The sequence below is a fragment of the Apodemus sylvaticus genome, chromosome 11 (assembly GCF_947179515.1).
Source record: "Apodemus sylvaticus chromosome 11, mApoSyl1.1, whole genome shotgun sequence".
Classification (NCBI taxonomy): domain Eukaryota; kingdom Metazoa; phylum Chordata; class Mammalia; order Rodentia; family Muridae; genus Apodemus; species Apodemus sylvaticus.
In genome coordinates this window covers 96,618,364-96,646,168 of record NC_067482.1, presented here as the reverse complement: position 1 = coordinate 96,646,168, position 27,805 = coordinate 96,618,364, and the positions used below count along the sequence as shown (strand labels likewise).

Genomic DNA, 27,805 nt, shown 5'->3' with positions numbered 1-27,805 from the left:
TGGGGTAGGTTCATGTTCTCCACAGCAGAACTGCAAAGACAGCTCATCTCCTCTCTGCACAACTTGGAGATTGAATGTTTTATGTATGACAGGAAAAGTGACATATCATTAAAGGGGGCAAATATGCAAAACCTAATAGTCATATAAGCACAAAGATTCCCCCAAACAGTTCTCACTTTTAATATTTAAAAACAAATAATTTTATGTTAAATAAAAATTTTCCAAGACCCTGGTATATATCCCTAAAAGTTTGAACAAATATATTTGATATGAAAACAGCATTTTATCCAAATATCAAATATTACAGTGAGTATTTGAACAGCAAACACAAACATTCCTAATCCCAATCACAGACTATGTTGTGAAATGTTAATGTATTTAAATTTTTTAATTATACATGGAATTAACTGAAATACTGTACTTTAAACAATTCATTATTAACATTTCACTCATATTAAAATAGTAAGAACACAAACAAATGATATAAAAAGCAGGAAATTTTCAAAGACAAATTATATGTTGTGGGAAGTCTGATATTGGCTTCTAAAACCGTTAACTATAAAGAGTCTACAGTCTACAAAAACATCCATAGAATTGATTAATAGCTCTTTTAAGAAAAACAGTAAATAATACTGCTGTACTGACAGACAAAAAGAAAATACTAAAATTATATTTATATCTCTTAATCAGACTAAATTAGTAAGGCAGACTTAATTGTCATGGTTTTACAATAATTTTAGTGAATAAGGTATTAAATTCCTAACAATCCTTGTCCCAGCATATCATTTAAAATAAATATAGCATTAATATTCTAAAATTACCCAGGAAATAAATCATTCATTCTATGTTCTGGAAGAGAAACAAGATACAGACAAATTGCCAACCTTACCCAAACTAGCAAATTGGAGAAACTGCCCTCCACCTATCCCACTACATGGAAAGCCAAAAGATTTTCCACAAAAATGAGAAATACTTGGGTTTGAGATCTTCTACATTGGTTTGAGACGGGAAGGGTGCTATTCATGAATTAACAGGAGAAAGCAAGAAACACCCGCCTCCATCGGTCTCTTCCTCCTGAGGGCGTTGTACAACCAGCTGCCCGATGCCTCTCCACTATACCTTCTCTACCACCATGGCCTCCAAACTGTAGCCAAACCAGCTCTCCCTCTCTCGAGCTGTGACTTCTCAGATAATTTGTCATAGCAAGTAAAACAGAATTTCCTGAATTTTATAACTAACTGAAAGTTATATGAAAGATTGCTTGTTATTAGAAAATACACACTAAGTATGCACAAGGTGTAATATCTGCAAGTTACATTCAAAACTAATGTTTGGCATGTGGTGACAGGCAGTGTGTGCAAAAGTAAATGTGACAGGATTTGTTAACTGTTAGTAAATCTGGTTGAGGGGGCACTGAAAAGTGCTTATGACTGTATTTCAGTAAATTCTATATACTTTCAAGATAAAGGAGAAAGCTGAACATATAAAAAGAGAGTATTCCTGTTCATCAAAAAAGGAGGAAATCAAGAGGCCATACAGCTGTACTGCACAAGGAAGGCTTCAGAACACAGAGAGAAAGCCGCAACAGCCCAGCAATCTGAGCTGGAAGACAGAGCCAAGGCTGGGAGGACAAGGTTGTTGACTCTGGAGTAGACAGAACTGGAGGGGGGGGGAGGGAGGGAGGGAGGGAGGGAGGGAGGGAGAGAGAGAGAGAGAACAACAAACTCCTGGAACTCCTCTTAGGGATTCAGCTAAGTTTTGACAACATAAGACATCCCCATGAGGCCCAGGGAGGAAAACATACACCCACACATAAGATACACATACATATACATGATTCATAGTAAAATAAATCTTTAAAAGTAAATACATGTTTTTGAAAATATTCTCATGTGCAGTGCACCTTAAAAAATGAACAATATATTAAAGATCCCAGTAACCTTTTTCTCCCAATCAACAGCCAACATCCTGAACCCTGAATTCGTCTTCTGATCTTCCTTATTATGGTCTACAAAATGTATACAAGATCTTGAATAAGACTAATTGCTACATCTTAGTTCACTGTGTAGATATAACAAAATACCTGAGGTTAGGCACTCTTTAAAGGTTTTATTTAGCTCATAGCTTTTGAGGCAAGAAGTCCAAGATTAGGTGACCATGTCTGGTGAAGTCTTTATGATACACCCTAACAATAACAGCCACATGCCATGTGCAGATGCAGTTCATATCATAATTCCAGAAGACAACTTAAATGCCAAAGTCTCAACTGTTGAAATACCAAAGGGTCAAAATCTTTAAAGGCTAAACTCCCTAAATCACAATCTGAACAAATTAAACTCCAAATTGTTGAAATCATGGAGATCATGAAACACACAATTTCTACTGTGGTAGAGAGCTACACTTAGGGTTGTATATTTAAGGGTTAAATTTGTCACCACAGCAATTTATCTGAACAATTTTTCCCATTGTTAATAAAAGTCAGTTCAAATAGTCTTCAAATGGTAGAGGGGGACTTAAATAGCTAGTTTTGTACCTCCTATATACACCAAGATCAAATCATTAAAATAAAGATAACTGAAGAAAATCTGAGAGCTATTAATTCATAAAAGCAATTTACCAACATTGTAATGAGCAGACCTTTTATAATACCATTATGTTACAATCTGAAATTCCTCATGGTGTTTACAGATTATAATGATGTATTTGTCTTTAATGACTAAGCTTACCTCTCTTCACTTTCCTCTAGATTGCAATTTCTATGAGGAATAATGAATTCTCTGTGCTTTCTACATTTTATCCTTAATAACAATGCTTGACCCCTAAATGGCTGGCCAATAAATTCACTTTATAAATGAGTTAGAATCACTTTTTTTTTTTTTTTTTTTTTTTTTTTTTTTTTTTTGGTTTTTTGAGACAGGGTTTATCTGTGTGGCCCTGGCTGTCCTGGAACTCACTCTGTAGACCAGGCTGGCCTCAAACCCAGAAATCTACCTGCCTCTGCCTCCCAACAAGTTAGAATCACTTTTTGAAACTATACTATGTAGCACACTATTACCACATCAGCATTATATTCTACCATCTGCTGTACAATATAATTAATCTTTGCATAAATTCTAATAGTGTGGCTACAAAATGGTTGGAAAAGCTTTTTATACGAGTTTTAATTCACCTGTGGTAGTCTGGATAGGATTGGTGCCCATAGAGCCATGTGTTAGAATGTTTGGTGATAGGGAGTGACACTATCGGGAGGTGTGGCTTTGTTGGAGTAGGTAGGGCCCTGTTGGAGGACATATGTCACAATTGGGGCAGACTTTGAGGTTTCAAATGCTCACACTATGTGAGCCTTAGGTCACATTGATATTTATCTCACAATTTTTTTTTATTTTTTGAAAAAAAGAAGTAAAAACATTTTATAATAGAATTGAAGATTTACATGGAAACTATTTCTGATAATATTGTAGAAAATGTAAAAATATGTTAAAATTGAAGCTTATCACTGAAAATGTTATATAGATATAATAATGGTAGGCATAAAAGTATTCCTAAGTTGATTGAAAGTAGAATTATAAGCATTTTCTGATAAAGTTGAAGATCTATGTAGGAAATATTTCTGATAAAATAGAAGAAATATATAGAAAAATGTTAAAATTGAAGATTATCATGAAAAATAATGCACATAAAATGGTCGACATAAAAAATTACTAAATTAATTGAAAGAGAATTACAAATATTTTCTGATAAAATTGAAGATATACATAAAAAATATTTCTGTTAGTCTATGTCCTTTTATTGGGGAATTGAGTCCATTGATGTTAAGATATATTAAGGAATAGTGATTGTTGCTACCTGTTATTTTTGTGTGGTTATCTTCTTTTGAGTTTGTTGAAAGAAGATTACTTTCTTTTTTCTTTTTAAGTAGTTTCCCTTCTTGTGTTGGCATTTTCCATCTATTATCATTTGTAGGGCTGGATTTGTGGACAGATACTGTGTAAATTTGGTTTTATCATGGAATATCTTGGTTTCTCCGTCTATGGCAATTGAGCTTTGCTGGGTATAGTAGTCTGGGCTGGCATTTGTGTTCTCTTAGGGTCTGTATGAGATCTGCACAGGATCTTCTAGCTTTCATAGTCTCTGATAAGATGTCTGGTAAAATTCTGATAGGTCTGTCTTTATACGTTACTTGATTTTTTTCCCTTATTGCTTTTAATATTCTTTGTTTAGTGAATTTGGTATTTTGATTATTATGTGATGAGAGGTATTCCTGTTCCGGTCCAGTCTGTTTGGAGTTCTGTAGGCTTCTTGTATGTTCATGGGCATCTCTTTCTTTAGATTAGGAAAGTTTTCTTCTATAATTTTGTTGAAGATATTTACTGGCCCTTTAAGCTGGAAATCTTCGCTCTCTTCTATACTTATAATCCTTAGGTTTGGTCTTCTCATTGTGTCCTGGATTTCCTGGATGTTTTGGGTTATAAGCTTTATGCATTTTGCATTTTCATTGACTGTTGAGTCAATGTTTTCTATGGTATCTTCAGCACCTGAAATTCTTTCTTCTATCTCTTGTATTCTGTTGTTGATGCTTGCATCTATGACTCCTGAATTCTTTCCAAGGTTTATAGAAAACCTCCAGAGATGTCTCACTTTGTGATTTCTTTTTTCTACTTCCACTTTTAGATCCTGGATGGTTTTGTTTAGTTCCTTCACTTGATTGTGTATGTTTTCCTGTTATTCTTTAAGGGATTTTTGTGTTACTTCTTTAAGGGCTTCTGCCTGTTGGTCTAACTTCTCCTGTATTTCTTTAAGGGATTTTTGTGTTTCCTCTTTAAGGGCTTTTACTTGTTGACCCATGTTTTCCTGAATTTCTTTAAGGGAGTTATTTAAGTCCTTCAAGCCATCTATCAGCATCTTGAGATACAATTTTAAATCTTGCTTTTCCAGTGTGTTGGGGTATCCGGGGACTTGCTGTGGTGGGACAACTGGGTTCTGATGTTGCCAAGTAGCCTTGGTTCCTGTTGGTAGGGTTCTTGTGCTTGCCTTTCGCCATCTGGTTATCTCTGGTGCTAGTTGGTCTTGCTGTCTCTGGCTGGAGCTTGTCCCTCCTGTGGGCCTGTAAGCCTGTGTCTGAACTCCTGAAAGACCAACTCTCTTCTGACAGAGTCTGTGTACAGAAGGCTTTGGAGCCGCCTGGCTCCCTGGTGCAAATGGCGGCCTGAAGACCTCTGTCCCCGCTGGTCCACTGATCTTAGGCCCTGTGCACTCCCAGCTGTTCCCCTCCAGAGAGAAGGTGGAGATCTCACCTTGAAAGCACAGCTGGAAGATCACTCTCTCCTGGTGGGCCATGCACAGAAGGCTGTGGAGCTGCCTGGCTGCCTGGTGCAAATGGCAGCAGGAAGACCTATCTCACAAATGTTAACCTTTCTTTTAATCATTCTTTTTCTTAACTCATACTCTGCTACCTAACATGGCTATTATTAATTATATGGCTGTGTTAGTGAAAAACAGATTTGTTTTAAAAAAAAATGCAGCTAATGAGGCCAACAGCAAGGGTTTCTTACCATTACTGTCTTAACTATCACTCAGCTACTTGCAGTAAGAGAAAATCAGACTGTAACAAAATAATTACAAAAAGCTTACCAGTTCCAGCTGAGCAGTGTCTGACCTGTAACCCTAGCTCTCAAGAGGCCATGGGAAGAGGGCTGCTGTGAGTTCGAGTCCATCCTGAACTATAGTGAATTCCAGTCCAGCCTAGACTACTGTTAGATCTTATCTCAAACACCAAGAAAGCAGAACAAAGTAAGGGCTTAAAAGTTTGATCTTGCATTAAAAAAAAAAACATTAAAATGTATGCCAGTTTCACATATGCTAGAAATAATTTTATACTATAGAAGATCTTGTGAGCCGCAGGATCCTTAGAGTAGGAAGAGCCAACATCATCTATCAAAGATCTCAAAATTAGTGCTTCTTTAGTATTTCTACTAGATATTGTTACAATGGTATTTCAAATATTTTCAGCACACAAATAGCCTCAAACCTAGTATAACAGCAAATGTGATTTATGCCACTAAACCAATTATAATAGCAAAGTAGCCAATGTACCCCACTAGACTAAAATTCCTCTATTGCAACATACTATATTACCTAATATGGTAACATAATATAGTCCTTAATCCAGTTTACAAAGGACATCATATCCCCATGAACCTGCCTTTGAAAGTATGTTTATGCCTGTGGATCAGTGTTGCTATCTATGTTGACAGAGAAGCTTCATTTTGCAGTGGTCAGTGGTGACTAGAGATTCACAACCTGTCATGGTATGGAAAATAATGTGTTTAATGACCAACTACAAATGGAAAATGATTGACCTCCCACCAAGGCTCAGATGTAGGCATGGAAAGAATGTAATGATTAAAGGATGGGTAGGGGATGCTGACTTTCAGACATGAGGCCGCCACACTGCTGACCTCACTTGAGTTATAATTGACAGGACCTGCAAAAGAGTAGGCCAGTCAAGACCGCTGGTGAAGTGAGCCTGACACTCCCTGATCTAGATGCAGTAATTGTTGGTAGTAAAAGGAGAGACATTTTCTTCATGGGTGTAGCCACTGACAAGGTGTCCAGTGTCTGTAAGTCATCCCTCACAACTTATACCTAACTCATCGTGTTTCTAAAAACAAAACAAAAGACATAAGGAAGAAGCAGGGCTAGTAGGCAAAGGAATTACTGGAAAACGAAAGGTTCAAATTATTTAAGAAGACAGCACTGAAGTAGTATTGTAATGTTTTCCTAACATTTTTGTTAGGAGCATATTAGTCAATGGAACTCCAAATGAAAAACAATAAGGCAAATATTAGGCAACTTACAATAAATAGTCTATAATATACTGAATTATCTGACTATCTAAAGGTAATAAATCCTTTCCCAAGTCTGGGTTTCTTTTTCCAGCTCCATCTCAGTCCACTTGCAAATACTTTACAAACATACCAGCAGTCCAGCTCAATAGTGTCCGGACAGCAACCACAAATCAGCAGTGGTGGCACTACCCAGCAGAAACAGCTAGGCCTCTGCCGAATCGGTGGGATTCTGAACGAATCAGTGGGTGGTCAGGACCAGCAGGGACACCAGGAGAATTTTTCTACCATTCAAAGTAAAGATCAGTGAAGACGCAAGACCAAGAAGCATTGCAAAGCTAGCTATGCATGCCTCGTCACTGTCCATTGAGTCCTATTTATACTCCCTACAAGCATCACGTGTCCTCCACGGGTTTTGTCTCACCATCTTTATTGCCTCAGCATGTGTAACAGCTGAGATCACTCTGCCAATCAGCCAAGTGCGAGAAAGCTGCAAGAAGCCACCAGAACACCAACAGAAGGTTTTTTTGGCACATTTCTCTCTATGGAGTCACTACAAATGGCGCTCAGTTACACAACGTAAGGCTAGCCAGTGCATGTGTGTCGTTAGTGAAGAATCCTTCATCACACTTGCTTTAGCAAAACATTCTTTCACCTGTGTCTGCTTCAAAAAAACACACTTTCACATGCTTGCCCCAGCAAAACACCATCTGACACAACTGACTTTCCAAAGAAACCATGTTTCCACTTCAAGATTCCTAAAGTCAATCTTGGGCCTCTACTCACACACTTCCATACACACACACACACAACGGTATCTCCAGACACACATGCACTCACACATATACAAACATGCACACATATACCACATACACATGAGAAGAAAAAGAAGAAATGGATTTATGCCAAGAAAGAATCCAAAATGGGGAACTGTGAAAAGAACTGGATGCTGGCTAGTAAGAAGCCTGGGCTCAGGCAAGATAAGAAAGCTACGGACATATTAAAGTACACAGATACCTTATGTACACAGGCTCCTCTTTCTTCAACCTCCATTTCTGGTACAATCTGAACCTGAACAGTCTTATAAACAAACACATCATGACTGGAGTATGGATTCTTTCAAGAGAGAAGACAATGGTTGAGGCAAAAGTTGAGCTGCTTGGCTTTGCGAGGCCCATTCCTGGTCAGTCAGCATTTCAGAAGTCATGCACGCCATAGGAAACCCAATAGTAAAAGAAATGGTTCCCTGAAGATAAGCGAACTCTGAGGATAAGCTTCTGCTCTGGTTGGTGACTTTCTTCTACCAAATGTTGTGATAAAACACTGACCAAAAGCATCTTGGAGGAGAAAAGGGTTTATTCAACTTAAACTTTCCACATTGCTGTTGATCACCAAAGGAAGTCACGAGTGGAACTCAAGCAGGTCAGGAAGCAGGAACTGATGCAGAGAGGCCATGGAGGAATGTTTCTTACTGGCTTGCTTCCCCTGGCTTGCTCAGCCTGCTCTCTTATAGAACCCAGGACCACAATCCCAGGGATGGCACCACCCACAAAGGGCCCACCCCCTTGATCACTAATTGAGAAAATGCCCCACAGCTGGATCTCATGGAGGCACTTCCTCAACTGAAGCTCCTTTCCCTGTGATAACTCCAGCTTCTGTCAAGTTGACACACAAAACCAGTATAGAACCCAAGGCAGAAACTGAAGCAAAGACCATAGAAAAATGCTGCTTACCTGTTTGTTCAGTTACCTTTCATATTTGAACTCCTGTTTTGATTCCTTCATTGATGAACAATAATGTAATGTGGACACATAAGCCAAAAAGACCCTTTCCTCCCCAAGTTTCTGTATTAGTAACCCTCAGACAGTCAGTAAGAATGGTGACTCCAGGGGCTGGAGAGATGGCTTAGTGGTTAAGAGCACTGACTGCTCTTCTGAAGGTCCTGAGTTCAAATCCCAGCAACCACATGGTGGCTCACAACCATCTGTAATGAGATCTGACACCGTCTTCTGGTGTGTCTGAACACAGCTACAGTGTACTTAGATATAACAATAAATAAAATCTTTAAAAAAAAAAAAAAGAATGGTGACTCCAATTGACTCTAGTTTGTGTCAAACTGATGAAAACTAACCAGCCCAACATAGCCTTATACATAGTATTCTATGTCCTGACGGTGGCTGCCTAGCCCTTATGACAGGCTTCTGAGACAAAGCACATCTTTCCACAGTTACTCACCAGATCACCATGTTACCATCAGGAATTACAGAGTTTTGTTTCATGCTACAGTGGTTCCTGAAAGGCACTAAAACTGTTATCCTAAGGTCCCATAACAGATTTATTAGAACAGTCACCATCAAATCAGCTCCAGCCCTTCTCTCTTCACTTGGAAATCCTGTAATCTCTCCCTCAACCATCAAGTAAAACTGGGGGAAAGTCATGCTATCTCTATCTAGAGTGTGTTGTTTCCACATATGGTTCTTCAGTAGGAAGTACTATAAAACAACAGAACTAATGACTATTAGAAAACTAAGAAGAAACAGAAAGTACATAAACATGCCCTGGAATTTCAGAGTCTCTGACAGAGGTAAACATTTAGAAATGCAACCCACATATGGCCAGAGACACAGGAAATATTCCAATATAAAAAGATCAGTGCTCAAGAACAAAATTAAGACATCAAATGAGTAAAGTGATTCTAAGAGTCATTCAAGTACAGTTCAGTCTATTGAAACTAAACGCTATTGGACCCAGTAGTGGCTAGTTTTATGTCAACCTGACACAAGCTACAGTCATAAGTTAGGAGGAATCCTCAATTGAAAAAACACTTCCACCATAAAATCAGCCCATTGGGCATTTTCTAAGTTACAGATTGACAGGGGAGGGCCCAGCCTATTATGGGTGGTGCCATGTCTGGGCTGGTGGTCCCATGTCTGGGCTGGTGGTCCTGGGTTCTAAAACGAGCCACGAGGAATAAGCCAAAAAGCCGCACTCCTCCACGGTCTTTGCAATAACTCACGCCTCCATGTTCCTTCTTATACTGAGTTTCTCGAATGATGGGCCAAAATGTGGACGTGTATGCCAAATAAACCCTTCCCCTACCTGCTTTTGGTCATGGTGTTTCCTCAAAGAAATGGAAGGCCTAAAAAAGATAGACCCCAAGGCATCATATTTCTCTCTCCAAATACTAAATCTTCCAAAAACAAAACTGACGCCATCCACCATCCATTTACTAGCGACAGAAAATTCTGAAGTTAGACCAAGAGCAAATTCATTGGCCTGTTCCAAAGCATTCTTTTCGAATATCCGCACAACAAACGGAAAATACAGAAACTCCCTTAACAACTTTCATTTTAAATGAAAGCCTCTTCAGTTGTTTTAGCCGCTAACATTCCGCCTGAAACAACAGTGTCTCCCAACCTCCCCTGGAAATAACGGGTTTGGCAAAACTTTATCAAGACATTTTAAAGTTCACTCAGTTTCCAAAGAGAGAATGAGCAAAAAGTGTCAATGTTCACAGTAGGTAAAGAAAGATCCGTGCACCACAAACTAATACAAGGAAGGGGCTCACTCCACAAACAAATCTTTCCGACTTTACTTTGGAAAAGTTGCACTGACTCAATCTGCAAGACACTCTTCCCTCCTGAAAACTGTGGCATCCATATGCTCCTGACACTAACAGAGGACTCGGGAGGTCACCCACACCCGCCGGCTATGGATTCAGGACGCGTGCAACTGTGCCGCACCTTGTTCTGGCCCCGAGATAAAAAAAAAATCCTCACGAGCCTCAGACGTGGGGACGCAGCTCCTCTCGGTCTAGGTACGGAGAGCGCTCAGGTGAGGCTGCCTCGTCGCTTAGCAACGATGAAGCTGCCCGTTCTTCCGCACGCGTCAATTCCTCCCGCCTCTAAGAGAGTTTTTAAAAGGTTTTGTTTCCGGGTCGAGCGGGCTTTATGCAACGGAAGGTCTCTTAGCTGCCCTTGTTTCGTCTTGGGGGAGGATAGATTATAGGTGGAGCGGCGGGTGCTGTCGCTCAGGGGTCGTTTCTCCACCCTCAAGTTAACGCCTCCTCTCCCGCCAATTGGGGAGCGCCATCAGGCAGGCGCCTCGCCCAAAGCACCAACCCTCAGCTCACAGCCGTGCTCCAATCACAGAGGCTCAGCCCCGGGGACTACTTTGCAGTCCGCGAGGCGCGTAGGAAGAAGGGGATTTGGGATATTGTAGTTTAGTACTGGCAGGAATGCACGAAGGTGGGCGCCAAAGATCGCCGGAAGAACTACACTTCCCAGAAAGGGCCGGGACTCCAGCCGAACCTTTGCTGGCCAGCCCCGCGCTCTCTCCCAGAGTCTGTTCCGCTGTAGAGGTGACCTGACTGCAGGAGACAGCCTTTGCAGGTGCAGAGATCGGCCTTGCAGTTTGCAATAATGGTGAGTGTGGGCTCCTGGAACCTGCAGCAGTTCCATCTCTCTGCCTCCTCCTGCGCTTGATGCGCTTTAGAAAAGCAGTAATGCCAGGCGCTATCCTTCGCGCGGTTTGCAAAATCCGACTCATCCTCACGACTGTCACAGTAACCCAAAAATTGGAATGGGGTTCGCTTCCATTGGGGGTTCTTAAAAGGACTCTAGAGAACTCACTGTCCTTGGAGAGGCGGGTCTCAATCCTAGTGCATGAGGAACAAAATTTTCTCCGAAGGATTTTTTCTTAAAGGATTTGATGTGGGGATGAGATTTGATGGGAGGGGAAGAAATGGGTCCTAACTCTATTTTGCCTCTTAAGCTCTTGGAAAGATAGGCCTCTAATGGTGAGGTAGTGCGCCAGGTTATGATCCCAGTTTTAAGGAGATATGTTTCCACCATATTTAATTAAAAAAAAAAATGTTACTGAAAACCTATTCTTGATCTCCGATGCCAGGACAAGCATCCCTAGTCAAACAGCGCGGATATTCTTTACAATTCTGTCATGAAATTCCGAAGACCTTCTTGCAGATGTAATGCAATGCAACCATCTTGTTGAAGCTCTAGATCTATCTTGTCCCTAGCGCGCGGGGAGGGGGGGGAGGGGGGAGGCGTGAAAGAGCTCTGACGTAGGACTAATCTTCGTGCTGTTGTGCTGTTTGAAGGTGACATTTGCCATCAGACTGGAAATTGCTACGTATTTTAGATTTTACATTTTAAAAATACTTGTTCTCCTTTAATCTCAAGATGGTGAATGTGAAATGAATTGGTAATTTTGGATGGATTGGAAATTTCACAGAACCCAAGGACAAAAACTCCCTCAACCTCTATAAGAGACCCTAAGGGAATAATTTCCCGTTATTATTGCCTAGTTATTTTGGCACATAAGTAGTTATTTAAAATTATGGCCTAAGCAGTCTCTGCCTTAATAATTTTAGTCATAAAACAGCACTCCAAGAACTTCAGGCTTTATGCTATTAGACCTATGTGAAAATCTTTTTTAAATCATCTTATCCAAAACCCCACTTCAAATACTAAAATTTAGTTTGCTGAGACCCAAAATACAAGTTGCTCAAGGTCATGAGGCTTGCACCTAGGGTCTCTCATTCTTCCATTTACCAGTATCATAGTATGTGTTTGGCAAGTCACTTCATAATCCCCATTAGGAGATAAATCCACAACGTCAGCATGTTACATCTGATAGCTTTGTTCCTTGTCATTCAGAGTGTTGAAATTCTGAAGTTAAAAGGGCATTTAGGGATTGTTTCATCCAATCTTAAAACAGCCTGGCATGGTCATTTAGTTGCCAAGATCAGGGCGATCCAGGGCCCCTGATTAAAGCCAAGTTTACTATGCACTCGACGGAACTCACCTCACGCCTAGACGCTCACGTCTGGGCCAGAAGACATGAGTTGTTCCAGGTGGAAGAGTGCTGTGACGTTGCAGTCTCACATGATTCAGAACCATCTTGCCTCCTGGGAAGAGGATGTGAACAAATTGCTGCTTTAGAAAAGACCTGTCAGTTCTAGTCACCGTGGGGTGCACTTCGTAAATCCCAGCTCTTGGGAGGCTCTACGATTTCAAAACCAGCCTGGACTACGAACCAAGTTCCAGGCTAGACAGGGCTGCAGGGGGAGACCCTATCTCATAAAGAAAGAAGAAAAGCTCTTTTTGTTTTTTGGTTTGTTTTTTTTTTTTTTTAAGCCAATTCAAAACCTTTTTAGAAGGAACTCTGCCATTTACCATAGTGAAATCCACTAAGAACGATACTGTGTGTCTTTTATACTGCAGAAATACATGTAGACAGAAAGTAAAAAGAGAATGCTGTTCTGGAAATAACGAAGGGAAAAGTGAAATTACAGCTTTACAACTAGACAGCCTGTAGATGCAGGAAGGTCACTAATGCCCTGCAACAACCTTTCCTAAAACAGCCTGGAACTAATTGCAGGAAGGTCACTGATGCCCTGCAAGAGAGAAGCCATTCCTTTTGGGGTGTTGGCAACATGCCCAGATGTCTGAGCAGAGAACAGTAACCTGCACTGGCTCTGTTACATTGTGAGAAGTCAGTAAAGTTCTCCTTCCCTCCTGCTTCTCAACTGCAGTGTCTCAGGAAAGCAGGAGGAACCAAACTGGTATCTCCTTTACCTACTTCATCATCAAATCTTCAAATACTAAGGTAACCCCTTAAGATGGAACTCGCCAGGCACAGAAGGAAGCTGCTAGGATAGAATTAACTGTTGATTCTTGGCCACAACCTCTTCACCACAGACTATGATACTAGGAACGTTTTGAATAAATGGCTACATGATGCTGCCTGACCATCATCTAGACTTTCTGGAAGGTTGAACTTCAAGATGGGATTGGCACTTTCCCCTCATTTCTTACCCCAGCTTCCTTCACATTGTTCGAGTTGAACTTGGGGGCTTTGGGCAGTGGTGATCTTTTGTTGTTTTCCAGTTTCTCAGTAGCCTACTCTGGCCTCACTCTTTGAAATCCTATCTTCCTGTTCACCTACCAACCCTAGGATTGCCATGCCTGGTGGCAGTGTGCTTTTGTTTTTGTTTTGTCTTTTCTTTTCACTACTCTTTAGCTTCACCTTTATGTTATTTGTTCAGTAAATTTACATGGAAACCTCTCTGAAGAGCACAAGTTTTAGTCAAAGGAAAATTGCTCTGAGGAGAACCTGAGTGACAGATGTGTAAATATATAACTGCTGGGATTAAAGCTGTGTACCACCACTGCCTGGCTAAAACACCTTCACTTTGAAAAAGCACATTCAGTTTGCTTCCAGTCGTATGCATTTCTGTCTTTGTGGAAGCAGTATTTATACGATGAAGCTATTTCTTAAGCAAGTATTTGAGTTCCAGCTTTGCACCTGTTTTTATTTATGTAATGGGATGTAACAGTGGCTGTAATTCAGACTGTAGGAAGAGAGTGAAATAGGCAAAGCCCAGAAAAGAAGGGAACAGCCTCTCCCTTCTCATTTCTTAACTTCAAAAGGAAAGATGACAAGATGAAATACAGACACAGGATTAAAGATTGGTCTATAATAGTAATGGTTCCTGGTAATATCTCAGAACATAAATCTTATAAAGCTATGTATAGCAGAAAATAGCCATATAGAATAGTGTGTTCTATTTATACACATAGTTTATTTTGGACATAGATACATATTTTATTAAGTACATATAATATAGATACATATTTTATTAAAGTTGGCTTATTTAGCTACTAAATTTAATGTATCTAGAGATAAGGAAAAAATAGGAGAGAAATCCGGGTATCAAGGAGAATTTTTCTCCATAGATTTCTGAGGCTTTATCTTTGGTTATATTTTTTTTGCTCCTATCCTGGGTATGTTTTTGAGGAAGAAATCCAAGTAAAATTTCCTATGATCATATTTTACAGCAATACTTATTTCGTGAGTTTCTATTTTGACCTCTGGGCATTGCGCTCCTGACTGCTGTCAGTTTCAGGCCGCCATTTTTCCATCTCAGACGGATGAGTCACTAGGAGAGACAGCTCTAAATAAAAAGCAATCAAATGTTTCTGCCCCAGTCCGTTTAGTGGGCCATTTCTTCATGCAAAGAGGGACTGGGGTAGCCCAGAGTCCTGTCAGTGCTCAGTGCTGTCAAGGAAAGGGACAGTTTATCTTGCTTCTTTTTTTTTTTTTTTTTTAATTCTCTGGGCTTAATTTAATTTTCTTTCCATTACTCAGCGCTCATTTTGAATACAGTTGTTATTTTAGTCTATGTGTCTTATTTAATTTAGTCTCTTAGCCTGTACAGCTGCTTCTTTCTGTTATATAACTATTGGATTTTTCTCCCCGTATGGTTTCTCTTCCTTTTTAAAAAAAAAAAAAATATTTTCCCTTGAAATCAAACTGTCAGCTATTACCATTGTGATTTAGTACAATATTCAATACTAAAATCTATTATATTCCAAATATTAGTAATTTTCTCACCTTTTTTGTCCTTGAAAAAAACCCTAAAGGCTTAGCCAGCGAGGTGGCTCAGCGGGGAAAAGCTCTCGCTGCCAAGTCTGACATCCTGAGTTCAATCCCCAAGACCACATAATGGAAGGAGAAAACAACTCCCACAGGCTGCAGCAAGCTGTGTCACATGGCCTACACCTTAAATACATTCAATTTTAAAAATAGAGGCTCTGGGCCAACTCAGGGGTTAGGAACACTGACTGCTCTTCCAGTGGTCCTGAGTTCGATTTCTAGCAACCACATGGTGGTTCGTGACCATCTATAATGGTATCCGATGCCCTCTTCTGGTGTGTCTGAAGACAGTGACAGTGTACTCACATACATAAAATGAATAAATAAATCTTTTTTAAGAAATAAAGGCTTAACACTGGAGATAGCAGTGCACACCTTTAATGTCAGCACTCAGTGGGCAGAGCCTGGCGAATCTCTGAGTTTCAGTGCAGGGTTGTTTTGCTCTTGGGCAGGTAAGTCAAAGCAGGATTGTGGCTCACAGTAAAGGGAGTATTTGTCCCTGCTACTCCCCTTCCTGGTGTGTGGGACTCTAGTGAGGTGGGGAGTCAGGGATTTGCATGATAGGGATCTGTGAGGCTCTTCCAGTCTGCCAAGGTTTATATCACCACATAAAATGGATATCACATTGTGGCCTGCTTTTTGGCAAAACGTCCCCCAAAGATGGACACGGCTGCATCCATGAATCCAGTTCTGCACTTTTCAGTTCTGTTCCCACTCAGTAAGAGTTAAAGTACGCTTCGTAAGCATGCAGCCAAAGGACACATTTCATAAGTCGCTTAGCTCATTTGTGCATGCTGTCTTTACTAAAAACAAGCCTGTTCATCTTCTAAGCAAGTCAAGAAGGGATTTTATGACGTCATGTTCACTTTTAAAGCATGCATTGCCTTATTAAGATAACACGTTAATAAACTGTGGGTCTTTTTCATTACAGTCTGAACCAATCAGAGTCCTTGTGACTGGAGCAGCTGGTCAAATTGCATATTCACTGTTGTACAGTATTGGAAATGGATCTGTCTTTGGGAAAGACCAGGTAGGGGCATGTCTGTAAATCGTGGTGCTATAGTAACAAAATGTTCTTAATAAGGCTCTGTATTTAGTTGCATATGGTGAAGGAATAGGCAGCCCCCACAAATGCCAGGAGGCCTTTGCTGTAAGTAGCAACTAGCAAGATGTTTACAGGCTACCTTGTGGGCACTGAAAGCCTGGGATCAGAGCTCTTCCACCTGTGCATTTCTGCAGCTTAGTGTGACTGGCCAGCAGGCAACAGTCACTGTGTCACTCACTGGTGACAGTAGCTCTTGGGGAGGGGCCTGGGAGGAAGTTGTAGAATCTGTCCTCTGTTTCTAATCTGGGTGTTTTGAGCTCAAATAATCAGATGTGAAATCTACACCACAGCAAACAGACACCCGTAGTCTAACAAGTCTGATACTTACTAAAATCCTTTCTTAAAATCTGTTAATTTTTTCTCTCGACCTACAGATAATTGAATTTTCCCTTATGTCAGATATTGTAGTTGTCTGTAGTTAGCTACTTTATAAAGAAAAATCATACCTGCAGCTACTAAGTAAGCTGTGGCATCTCTCTTCCATAACTATGACTAATTAGTGGGAACTAAATATATACGAACAAAAACGGGGGGAAGGCGGGACTTTGTGTGAGAGTGAACGCCATTAACCACACCGACCTCCGTCGTAACCGCACTGCCCGCTGTCCCTGCTCTTTGGCAGCCCATCATTCTTGTGCTGTTGGACATCACCCCCATGATGGGTGTTCTGGATGGTGTCCTGATGGAACTGCAAGACTGTGCCCTTCCCCTTCTGCAGGGTGAGTTGGGAAGTCAAAAAAAACAGATGATATAGCACTTTGTATCTTACTAAAGGTGGATTTTTTTTAAAGATTTTTATTAAAGATTATAAGTTAGAAATTGTTTCACAAAAGTGTTTCCTTGTTGTTATTTGAACTACACTATGTTTTTAACACAGATACCAAGAAAAAAATAAGTACAAAAGCAAGAAGCAGTCAGTGCAAGCCAAGGGCTTGTTTTCCCTCATGCCTACATAAAATTTATAATACCAATTAAATACAACATGCTCAAAGATTTTACATCCAGGTTGTTTGCATTGTGCTGTTATTTGAAGTCTATTTGGAAGGAATAGTAGGATCCTGTAACAGAAAATTTTCCATTCTAAGGGATGTTCTCCAGGCTGTGTGCTGCTCTAGGCCTCAGTTGGTTCCTTGTGCATTTCCCCTTTCATTTGCCAAGCACTGGCTTGAGATGGTAAGCTCTCCTTAACCTGCCCAGCCTGAGGGAAACCGTGAACTCTGTGTCTAGTCAGGCATTTCCTAGAAGAGCGGCTCTCCAGGCCATTTTTTGGATGAGTCTATGCACCTATTTGTGCCAGCCTTTCTGTGGCTCCTTTTCCTTACAGCCTTTCTGAGGCAGTCCCTCTGCTGCATTTTCTGTTTACATTCAGTCCTCTGTCACTAATGGCCCCATGTTTCCTCGGACTGATGGCGATGTGGCAGTAAAGAGAAGGCTTGACAGAAAAGGAAGACATATTTTTTTTTCTTACGTTCCTCCCTTTGGGGTCAGCAACCTGACTGAGATGGGTTTACTAGCCTAAAAGTTTACAGATAGGAATGCTGACTCTCAGATCTGGCCTTTTTAATACACTCAGAGAAGAACAATGTTGCATGTTCCTTGGTCAAAAAACAAGTGACATGTTTATCAGATTGACACTGGATTCTAGTTGAGCTCTGGACCAACCTCCCTATCTTATCAGAGTGGCACTAACTCCCTTATGCTGTAGTTTCTTCATCTGTGAAATGTGAAGATTACATTTGATAGAATATAATCCTTACCATTATCCCTATTAGAGTATGCCCTGGTAAACATTATTTTTTCAATTGGTATCTTAAACCTTGGCATAATTACAATCTAAAGATTAGGGTCAGTTTCCCTTTTGTGTTATCAGTGGTTATATATGTGTAACCACAGGTGTGTGTGTGTGTGTGTGTGTGAAAAACAATTGCTGCATCATATCTAATGTAAATGATAAAAGTTATAAAGATATTTTAATTGAGGTAATTATTGATATAAAAAATACAAAATAATTATTGACTTTCTGCTACGTTCTTAAGGGTCATTAAGTGAGCGTATTATCTTTTTTTTAGACCTCTGAAAAGTGCATCAGTGTTGAACTATGAAAATAAACATTTAGCACGGTTTGGAAAAATAAGTAGATTCAATATGAAAGGGAAAACCTCTAGTTGGGCATTGTGTGTTGGGCATTGTAAGTAGCTCTGTGTGTTGTTTGCCATGTCCATAGATGTCATTGCAACAGACAAAGAAGAGGTTGCCTTCAAAGACCTGGACGTGGCTGTCCTAGTGGGTTCCATGCCAAGAAGGGAAGGCATGGAGAGGAAGGACCTACTGAAAGCCAACGTGAAGATCTTCAAATCACAGGGTGCAGCCTTGGAGAAATATGCCAAGAAATCAGTTAAGGTGACTCGCAGCAGATTTTATGCGGTTGTTTTCTTACTTGTATTTCAGAATTCTGCCTTTGTTTAAATGCCAGAACTGCCTGTATTGGTGTCTGGTTCTAGTACGGAGAGACATGGAGGGAAGAAGAGAGCTTCCGTGTACTGCTTGCTGTGGTGCTTGTTGACCTTCAGGGTCATGTGTGTGTTCGGGAAGGTCGCTGCTGAGCGCTTGTCAGCCCCTGCAGCCGCAGCTCCTGCGTGTTCATGGAGTTGGTACAGGCTGCCTCGTGACTTCCTCTTCTGTCTCTGTGCTATTTATATTCATTCTAAGTTTGTCTTCATCTTCATGAGTGACCTGTTTAATAATACTTCATTGTTGCGTATATTTTTGCTTACTGTAGATTTCATTTTAAGTAGTTAACTTTCTTCTGTAATCATTAACAAGGAATAAGAATGATTAGGAACGCACAGGTCTCTTGGTAAAAGATTACAGAGGTGCTCAGATAGAAAATTCAGGCTGGCTGGACTTGTGGTTCTCTTTACATGGTAATTCTACCTCTGCCAAAAAAAAAAAAAGGAGGGGGGCCTTTTGCTGAGGAAAATACTCACAGACTGGATACTTAAAGGCAAAAGAGGGGTTGGGGATTTAGCTCAGTGGTAGAGCGCTTGCCTAGCAAGCGCAAGGCCCTGGGTTCGGTCCTCAGCTCTGTTAAAAAAAAAAAAAAAAAAAAAGGTTAAAGGCAAAAGAGATAAGTGTATGTATGTTTGATTCACTAGATGTAGAGGAGTGGTGAAGATAATCTATATTTTACCTAAAGGCAAAAGAGATAAGTGTATGTATGTTTGATTCACTAGATTTAGAGGAGTGGTGAAGATAATCTATATTTTACCAAATACCCCAGGTAATTTTTAGGATTCAGCCAGTTTAAGAAACACTTAATTCACAAAAAAATTGGTTTCCTAAAAAATAAATAAATAAATAAATAAATAAATAAAACTTTTTAAAAAAAAGGAAGCTTATCAGTGACTCAAACTCAAAGATGAAGCTTTAGATGTCTTGCTTTTGTGTGACAAATAGAGGATGGCCTGTCTCCATAGGGAAGCCTGAAAACGTCCCCTGAGGTCCGCGGTGTTGCCAGCTGGAGACTGACTTGTGTGTCATAGACATCGATCTAGAGGCATGTTAGCATGCTGTAGTTCAGTTGTACGACAGGTGTCAGCGTGTGCTCTGTGCCTCCCACCCTCCTAGGTCATTGTTGTGGGAAACCCAGCTAATACGAACTGCCTGACAGCCTCCAAGTCGGCACCATCCATCCCCAAGGAGAACTTCAGCTGCCTGACTCGCTTGGACCACAACCGAGCGAAATCTCAAGTAAGAAAAATGGCTTTTACATTTTAAAAATTTCAGCTTTGAAACCTTTTTCTTTTACTTTAAAAATTATTAAATTTTGGTTGGTGCATTTGTTGATTTTATTGAGCAGGGAACTTTTTTTTTTTTTTAAATTAAAAGTTAGGGAGTCCAACTTTCTTAGGAGGTAAGGAGCTGGCCTTCCTCCTTAGTTTATCTTCAACTAACCAACCCTGAACCGATTGTAATATATATATTTAGCTTCATATGCGTGTGTGTGTGAACATATGTGTATATATATATATATATACATATATATGTATATATATACATATCCAATTATAATTCAGTACAGTTGCCAATGTTGTCTCACTGTAATAGTTAAAGGTTAGTTACAAATGAAATAACACATGACACATAATTTAGCTTAATGACATCATAGATTGTAGAACAGAAGACTTGAGTGGTGTGTGTTTATACTTCATTTTTCTCTGTAGCAAATTTTGAATTTAATATTCAGTTTTAATATTTTTATAGTTTTGTGTAATTATTAAAATCATATTACTCCTTATTTCTTGGAGGCTTAGATTTAGATGCCATGGAAACCAGTGACTCAGAGGTTAGCAGTAGCTTTGCGAGGCGTTGGGAACTAGGCTATGCATGCAGGCCAGCCACGGATGCAGGCCAGCTCCTGTGGCTTGCTGTTCTTCAGTTCGATGAAGTCGGAGTTGTCAGTGTTCAGAGTGTCAGAGTGCTCTTTCCCTCCATGTAGCGCTGTTCTGTCCACTCTGCTTCAGCCACAGACCATTGCTTCCGTATAGTTCTGTGGAGTTGCACTACTTGTCATGTTAGCTTTAAGAAAACTATTCCTTAAACAAACAAACAAAAAAAAAAAAAAAACCAGGCATTTAAAGCTTAAAAAAAAATTGCTTTAGACTGAGAGTTGATTTTTTTCAGCTCTGGAATATTCAGTGAGAGAAAATAATTTACGTTTGTCAAGTTTCCTGCAAGCTTTGTGCTTTATGTGGGTTTTAGTTCTCGTGGGGACTGGGTGAGGCGTCTATTGCGCTTGTTTTGCAGATAAGAAACCTGAGAGAGACTCTAAGCCATCAGGGAATGCTGGAGCCTAATAGACTCATGGAATATAAACTAAGCCCTGGTATATGTTCTGTACAGTAGTATTAAGTAAACTAAGTACAGTTTACTAGCTCGTGATGTTATTACATAATAAACATAGTAAAGATTCACTGCTATTATCATTGTTATTATTAAGAGAGATTTAGCCTAGCCTAGTCCACAGAATGAGTTCCAGGATAGCCAGGGCTACACAGAGAAACCCTGTCTCAAAAAAATGAGAGAGAGAGAGAGAGAGAAAGAGAGAGAGAGAGAGAGAGAGAGAGAGAGAGAGAGAGAAACTAAAGTTGAAAGAGCCATATTGTAAATGTCTTCTTCAACACTCAAGTTAGTTATTAAGTAATCTGTGAGATGCTTTGGGCTATAGGTAGTAGTCATCGCATGGTGACTGGAAAGGGAGGGATCTGACTGGGAGCTAGGTTAGGCATGAGGGGCAGTGTAGGTGAAGAGAACGTGACTGCAGTTGTCGATGTGGGCTGACCAGTGAGTCCTCACTTAATTCCTGCAGAGACTGTGCTGAGAGGACCCTGGCCAACTGTTCCACAGTCTTCCTGAGGCCTTCCTGAGGTTCTGCTTCCCACATCTCACAGAGTGGCACTTTGTCCTAGTATTTGAAATAGTTTCCGTTGGGGCAAAAGTCACGAGTGAACCAAGAGCGCTTTGGGCAGTCTGTTCCTCACAGGCCTTGGCTAGGCAATCTCAGGATTTCAGTATGTCAATCTGGCAGAGTAAGAGCTGTCAGAGTTTTTGAAGAAGCGTTTTCTTCCTCTTATAGAAGTTGTTATCCAAATGAGAAGTAATTAAACCCAAAATAAACTTTTCTTACAGGAATCATGACGAGTCCTCCATGATTTATTCAAAAATATAAAAGCTTTAGTTACCAGTGACTGATTTATCACCTACTGCACCCTGTGCATGTGAAGCCCAATGTTAGATGTATGCATGCATGTATATATGTATATACAACATGGTTTGACAGAGCTGCTGCTGCTGCTAGGGAGGGGGAAATTAGGGCTGGAGAATTAGTCAGAAATTTAGCAGATCTATTTGACAAGCCTGAGAGGTTGCCTAAGGAAGCAAGAAATGTTCTCCTTTGTCTGTACTCATTTCACCCTGGTTCTGCTATAACTTACAGTCAGAAGCAGCGCCTGCTCGGTACAGAATCCCTGTGCTCTGTTAGCTCAAGAGATCAGAGGAATAGGAGACCATTGGCCACATGAACAAAGGAAGGGAGCCTAAGAGGCCGCAGTGAGGAGACGGACGCCTCGAGGCAGCTGCTCTTCACTGTGTTTGAGTAGCTAAGTAGTAGGTAGTCAAGGGTCAAGAGTTCTTAAGTTCTTAGTACACTCTGGTTTTTACCCAAAGTATAAATATTAGTATAAATATTCATAAATGTGTTAAATATTTTGTTATAAAAAGACTGAGCGGATTTTATATAGCTATAGGCTAATGCAAATGTTCTGAGAGTGTTTAAAACATGCTGAGTTCATTATGATCTCTGTCTTAAATGCATTTCAGCTTAGAATATTTTCAGCTTCTGCTGACTTCATCAGAATGACCATTCTGTCATAAGTTACATCATAAGACTTCTTATTTTAGACCTCAAATCTATAAAATAGGGGCAGCCACCGATTGATACTGTGGGTTCCTTCTAATAGCAACGTCTCTAATTATAATTGAAAATTAATTTGTGTATCATACATAACAAAAATTTCACCAGATTAGGATAAATATACCCAAAGTATCTAACCACAATGATAAGGTGGTATCCCATGAAGAGGAATAAAACAAAGCTCTTATCTATGTATTAGAAATCTGCTCGCCTCTTGGTCAGTGTTTTATACTTGGTAAACTTAACTGTGCTATAATCTAATCATGAGTTACAGGGTGCTCTTAGATACTCTACCTGCATGGTTTCAAGTTCATAGCTGTTGACACCAGTATGTGTTTCAGGATATTGCTAAGCAATAAAATTTGCCCTTTCTCAAGTCCATGTAGCTTGTGTTTGCTTAATGTTTTGGAAGCTCTTTACCTTTTCTTAAGGGTGTCTGTCAGACAAGTTACAATTTGAAAAAAATAATTACCTAACTGATGTGATTGTTTTAAATTGAACTAGATTGCTCTTAAACTCGGTGTAACCGCTGATGATGTAAAGAATGTCATTATCTGGGGAAATCATTCATCAACCCAGTATCCAGATGTCAATCATGCCAAGGTGAAATTGCAAGGAAAGGAAGTCGGTGTGTATGAAGCTCTAAAAGACGACAGCTGGCTGAAGGGAGAGTTCATCATGGTAAGAAGGGTGTGAGCCCCTGAGCAGCCAGCCAGAGACAGGCACGGCACACTGCTGAGCTGAGAATCTGGCAGGGCCTTGGGACCCTCGAGGACAGCTGCTGTTTCACTATAATATAGTCTTTGGAGTGTGCAAAAAGATGGTTACCATTGCCTGCTGTGACCTGATATGTGACAGTTGAGATTCCCCAAGTCAGAAAAACAGAGCCATCTACTTCTGTTTATATCAAAACCTGCTTCTCTATGTTTAGTGTCACAGGTTCTAGGAGAGTTTCTACCTTTCCAAAAAGGTGCGTCTAACTGAATTAGGATAGTAAGATTAACATTGGAGGGACCTCTGTAAGCCATGCTGACGATGGGTGGCCCTTCCCCCATGTAGAGCTGATGAGGGTTTTGCTGGCGTGCTCAGGTAACACTGTCTCTCTGTGCCCCACCCAGACTGTGCAGCAGCGTGGTGCAGCCGTCATCAAGGCTCGGAAGCTGTCCAGTGCAATGTCTGCCGCGAAAGCCATCTCGGACCACATCAGAGACATCTGGTTTGGAACCCCAGAGGTGAGGGCTCCCGTTCGTACAGGCCGTTCTCCCGGTTTTGTCTCTGGCACTGCAGTGAAGGCAGCTGGGTTCCTTTCTTAGCTCATGTGCCTGCTAGCCAGGGAGCCCCCGAGGGTTACCTAACCTTCCCAAGCTGTGCATCACAGGGATGTTAGGAGTCAATGGCAGTTACATAAGCCATTGTATGGGGCCATTATATTCTCAACTATAAAACACGGGTGGTGTTTGGGGCTAGAGAGGTGGCTCAGCAGTTAAGAGTGGTTGCTTCTCTCACAAAGGAGCCAGGTTCATTCCCAGCATCCCTGTCAGGCAGCTCACAACCACCTGTAACTACAGCTCCAAGAGACCTGTGCACACATGTGCACACACAGATAGACATATACACATAAATTAAAACTGTTTAATCTTTAAAAATGGAGGCCATGGCTGTGAAGCTGAGAGCTGTCTTACAGGTCTGGAAGTATAGATGGAGTGACTCTGAGCCAATGTGGCTGCCAACTCCTCACACACAGGCACTATGCAGGGAGTCAAGGAAGGCATGCTTTCATTGTAGTGGCTTGTTGGTTGGTTGTGTAAACCAGTCCCCGGAAGCTATGATAATGTAAACCTTTTCAGGGAGAGTTCGTGTCGATGGGCGTTATCTCCGATGGCAACTCCTATGGGGTCCCTGATGACCTGCTCTACTCCTTCCCTGTCGTGATCAAGGTGAGGTAACATGGAAGAGGCGCCCACACATACACATATATTAAATATGTATGGATATGTATAGCATATATGTTTATAATATTTATAGAGTATATGTAGATATTCCTTCCTAATGCCAAGTCTTTAATTCAATACTGAAACTAATCTGGAAAGCAAGATTTAACTCTTACTACTAGATACTTTGTTATTACAACAACTCTGTATTGTACCCATAAATAGAGTTTAAATTTCCCACAAACCCATAGTACTCTCAGCATTATTCTTTATTATTAATCATGGTGTAGTTCATTATAACTTTCTGTGGATTTCTTTGAAAACTCAGTGCATTTTCAAATTCGAGTATCATGATATTCATCACTCGGGGACCTGAGGGAATGAAGAAGCCGTAGGCATGTGCAGAAAGCTGGGACTGGGTAGGCCAGGCAGGCACTCTGATGAAGCTGCACCAGCAGTATTCTAGAAACTCAGAGCTGGACAGGAGGCAGGTCACCAATGTAGGTGGTCTCTGCGGAGAAGCTATGCTTGACCCAGCTGACACTGTCTGCACACACAGTCAATATCCTGCCAGGACTAGGCAAGCCTGCCATCCCCATGAGTCTGAGGCACCAGGGGCCTTGGCATGGTGCTGCTCATGTGAAGCGTGCTTGTTCATACAGGGCATACTCGCTCCCCCACTGAAGTGCTTCTAGTTTGTATATTAATAATTTGGGCCCTAGGCCCTGTTTTTCTGGAAGAGCTCTTCCCTGCTATCCAGGAGACCCCGACTGGGTTTCATCCCGAGTATGATTTTAAAAAGTGGACTCCAGTTTAGAGTCAGGCTTTTAAAAGGTGTGCTTTGAGTTGTCCTTTATTATAGGCTAGGCTGTCCCCTGCTGAAAAGTCACCGTCACTTCAGCTGAAGCTCTTGCCATTGTTCTCTGACAGAACAAGACCTGGAAGTTTGTTGAAGGCCTCCCCATTAATGACTTCTCCCGTGAAAAGATGGACCTGACAGCAAAGGAGCTAACAGAGGAAAAGGAAACGGCTTTTGAGTTTCTCTCCTCCGCATGACTAGACAGTCGTGCTGACGTCAGCAGACAGCCCAAGGCTGAGGAATCAAAATGTCGACTTTGAGCCTAGTACCAAACAGTAATAATGCTACATTCAAATTGTGAACAGCAAAATATTTTAAATAGTATGTGCTTTATGATTTGTGAAAGTCTATCATGTTGCTTAGTGCTGCGATCTAAATAAAAGTATATTCAAGTGAAAGTCTCTCAGCCTCTGTTTCTAGCTTATATTTAGTATCTTCAGAAAAAAAAAACAGTTTGCCCAATAGATTATAAGTTTACCTTTTTTAATTGAGTAAAAGAAATAAAGATGGAAAGTTTTATGAAGTAAAGTATTAGTCTCTAGCATAGACAAGGAAGCCTAATCTGTCTATTTCAGAGGACCCAGTACTTAAATGGGTTATTGATATTTTAAGCCCTTAAAGGTTGGTTCATGTTTTGCTCATAATTTGTTTTTAAAATTAGCTGAAAGAAAGTTGCAGATAATCTATCTTCCTTATATTCTATAGCAGAATAATGGAATTATTAATATTTGATAGCCAATAATACCACACTATTAATGTTTGTGAGCTAAGATTATTAGAAACATAATACTATGTTTTTGAGGCAGTCAGTTTTCTATGAGAACACATGCATTGTCTTTTTGTCTTTGTGTGTTTAGTGCATTATTCAGTTCAGTAGATAGTACCATAATCTCAAGGCTTGTTGTAATATCCTTTGCGGATATTCAAATACTTGTTGGTTAGATTTGCTGTTTACCTATATTGGTAAATATCATCTATATTGGAGCTCAGAAAGTGTTTGCCTATACATTACAAAGTGCTGTGCTCTGTCCTCAGCATCAACCAGAACTAAGCATTGTGGTGAGTGCCTATGATCCCAGCACGCAGGACAGTCAAAGCCAGAGTCATCCTAGGCTACACCGTGAGTCACGGCCAATATAGGATGTGTGAGACCCTGTCTTCAGAAATTGTTTTCCTTGATAACAAGATGACCCATTTCACCAGCTCTAATCAGATCTGGAAAAGAAAAAGCAAAGGTTTAAAACTACAGTTCGGGGAGGAGGTACTGCCTTCAGAACTTCTATTAGTGAGAACCATAAAACCAAAATGGTATATAAGTTAATAAAATTTTGCATGAATTACGAATGTGTGCCAGATAAATTATTCTCAATCCCCAGCACAGCCTTCCTTGCTCCTGTAACACAGGAGCTCAAGACGCTGCATGACATATTTCTTTCTCATTTCATTTCCCAGCTGTCTCTTGTTTTGGAAACACAATGTCACTAGAGGTGTGGGAAGTCCAGCACCAGAAGCAGACGAACACTGCTGGTCTTTCCTCCATGTCACATTTATTGAAGAACAATAAATTGTTCATGCTTCAAAAAGCATGATAGTTTCATTGACAGCAATCTGCCCAATACCCCAGCTATCCTGGATTCACCCACCCCAATCCCCACATCCACCAAGGAGAACATTTGTATTTTATTCTAATCTTAATAATAGTTACATTACACCCTTTGAAGACAGCTATCACTCTCAGAAATCAAATCTTAGAGACTGAAGAAATCAGACCATCTCACCTTTACCTCTGCCACAGTTAAGGGAGCTGTCTGTGCTGCGGCTAACAGCTCTATGCCTGGATCCCCCACTTTTTTTGTCATGTGTTCTATGTGAAACTAAATCACATGGTATAAAGCTTCCAGCTCTGAAAAATTACAAAAGCCAGGTTTGTTCGTGGGATTTCTCTGAAGACTGGCTCCCCCCAAGTCTCTTGCCACTTCTCTCCTGGCTCTCTATCTCTGCCTTCCTATGCTGTCTCTTGGTGAATGAAGCACCTCCCCAGGTTTTAGTAGGTCCAGATGAAGGGACAAACAAACAGATGGACAGCAGGTCCAGATAAGCAAACAGGACAGCAGTCAGCAACTTAACACACTGCTT

At 40.6% G+C, this 27,805-nt stretch overlaps 2 protein-coding genes across 3 annotated transcripts in view; one reads left to right on the top strand and one right to left on the bottom strand.

Moving 5' to 3' along the window:
* Positions 1–10,966, bottom strand: part of Wdpcp (WD repeat containing planar cell polarity effector) — a 293,085-nt gene extending 282,119 nt beyond the window's left edge. Inside the window, exon 1 of one of the 2 annotated variants that reach the window (XM_052198565.1) lies at positions 10,589–10,966. The gene's annotated coding sequence lies outside the window, so the exon portion shown is untranslated. The remainder of the gene's footprint in view (positions 1–10,588) is intronic. The other variant, XM_052198564.1, reaches the window with a different exon arrangement.
* A 163-nt stretch (positions 10,967–11,129) lies between these two features.
* Mdh1 (malate dehydrogenase 1) lies at positions 11,130–26,067 on the top strand. Its single transcript, XM_052198570.1, has 9 exons — positions 11,130–11,269; positions 16,234–16,332; positions 17,030–17,126; positions 18,632–18,807; positions 20,035–20,157; positions 23,384–23,560; positions 23,998–24,111; positions 24,727–24,816; positions 25,741–26,067. The coding sequence occupies exons 1-9, from the start codon at positions 11,267–11,269 to the stop codon at positions 25,864–25,866; spliced, it is 1,005 nt and encodes a 334-aa protein (XP_052054530.1). The 5' UTR covers positions 11,130–11,266; the 3' UTR covers positions 25,867–26,067.
* Positions 26,068–27,805: the final 1,738 nt, after the last annotated feature.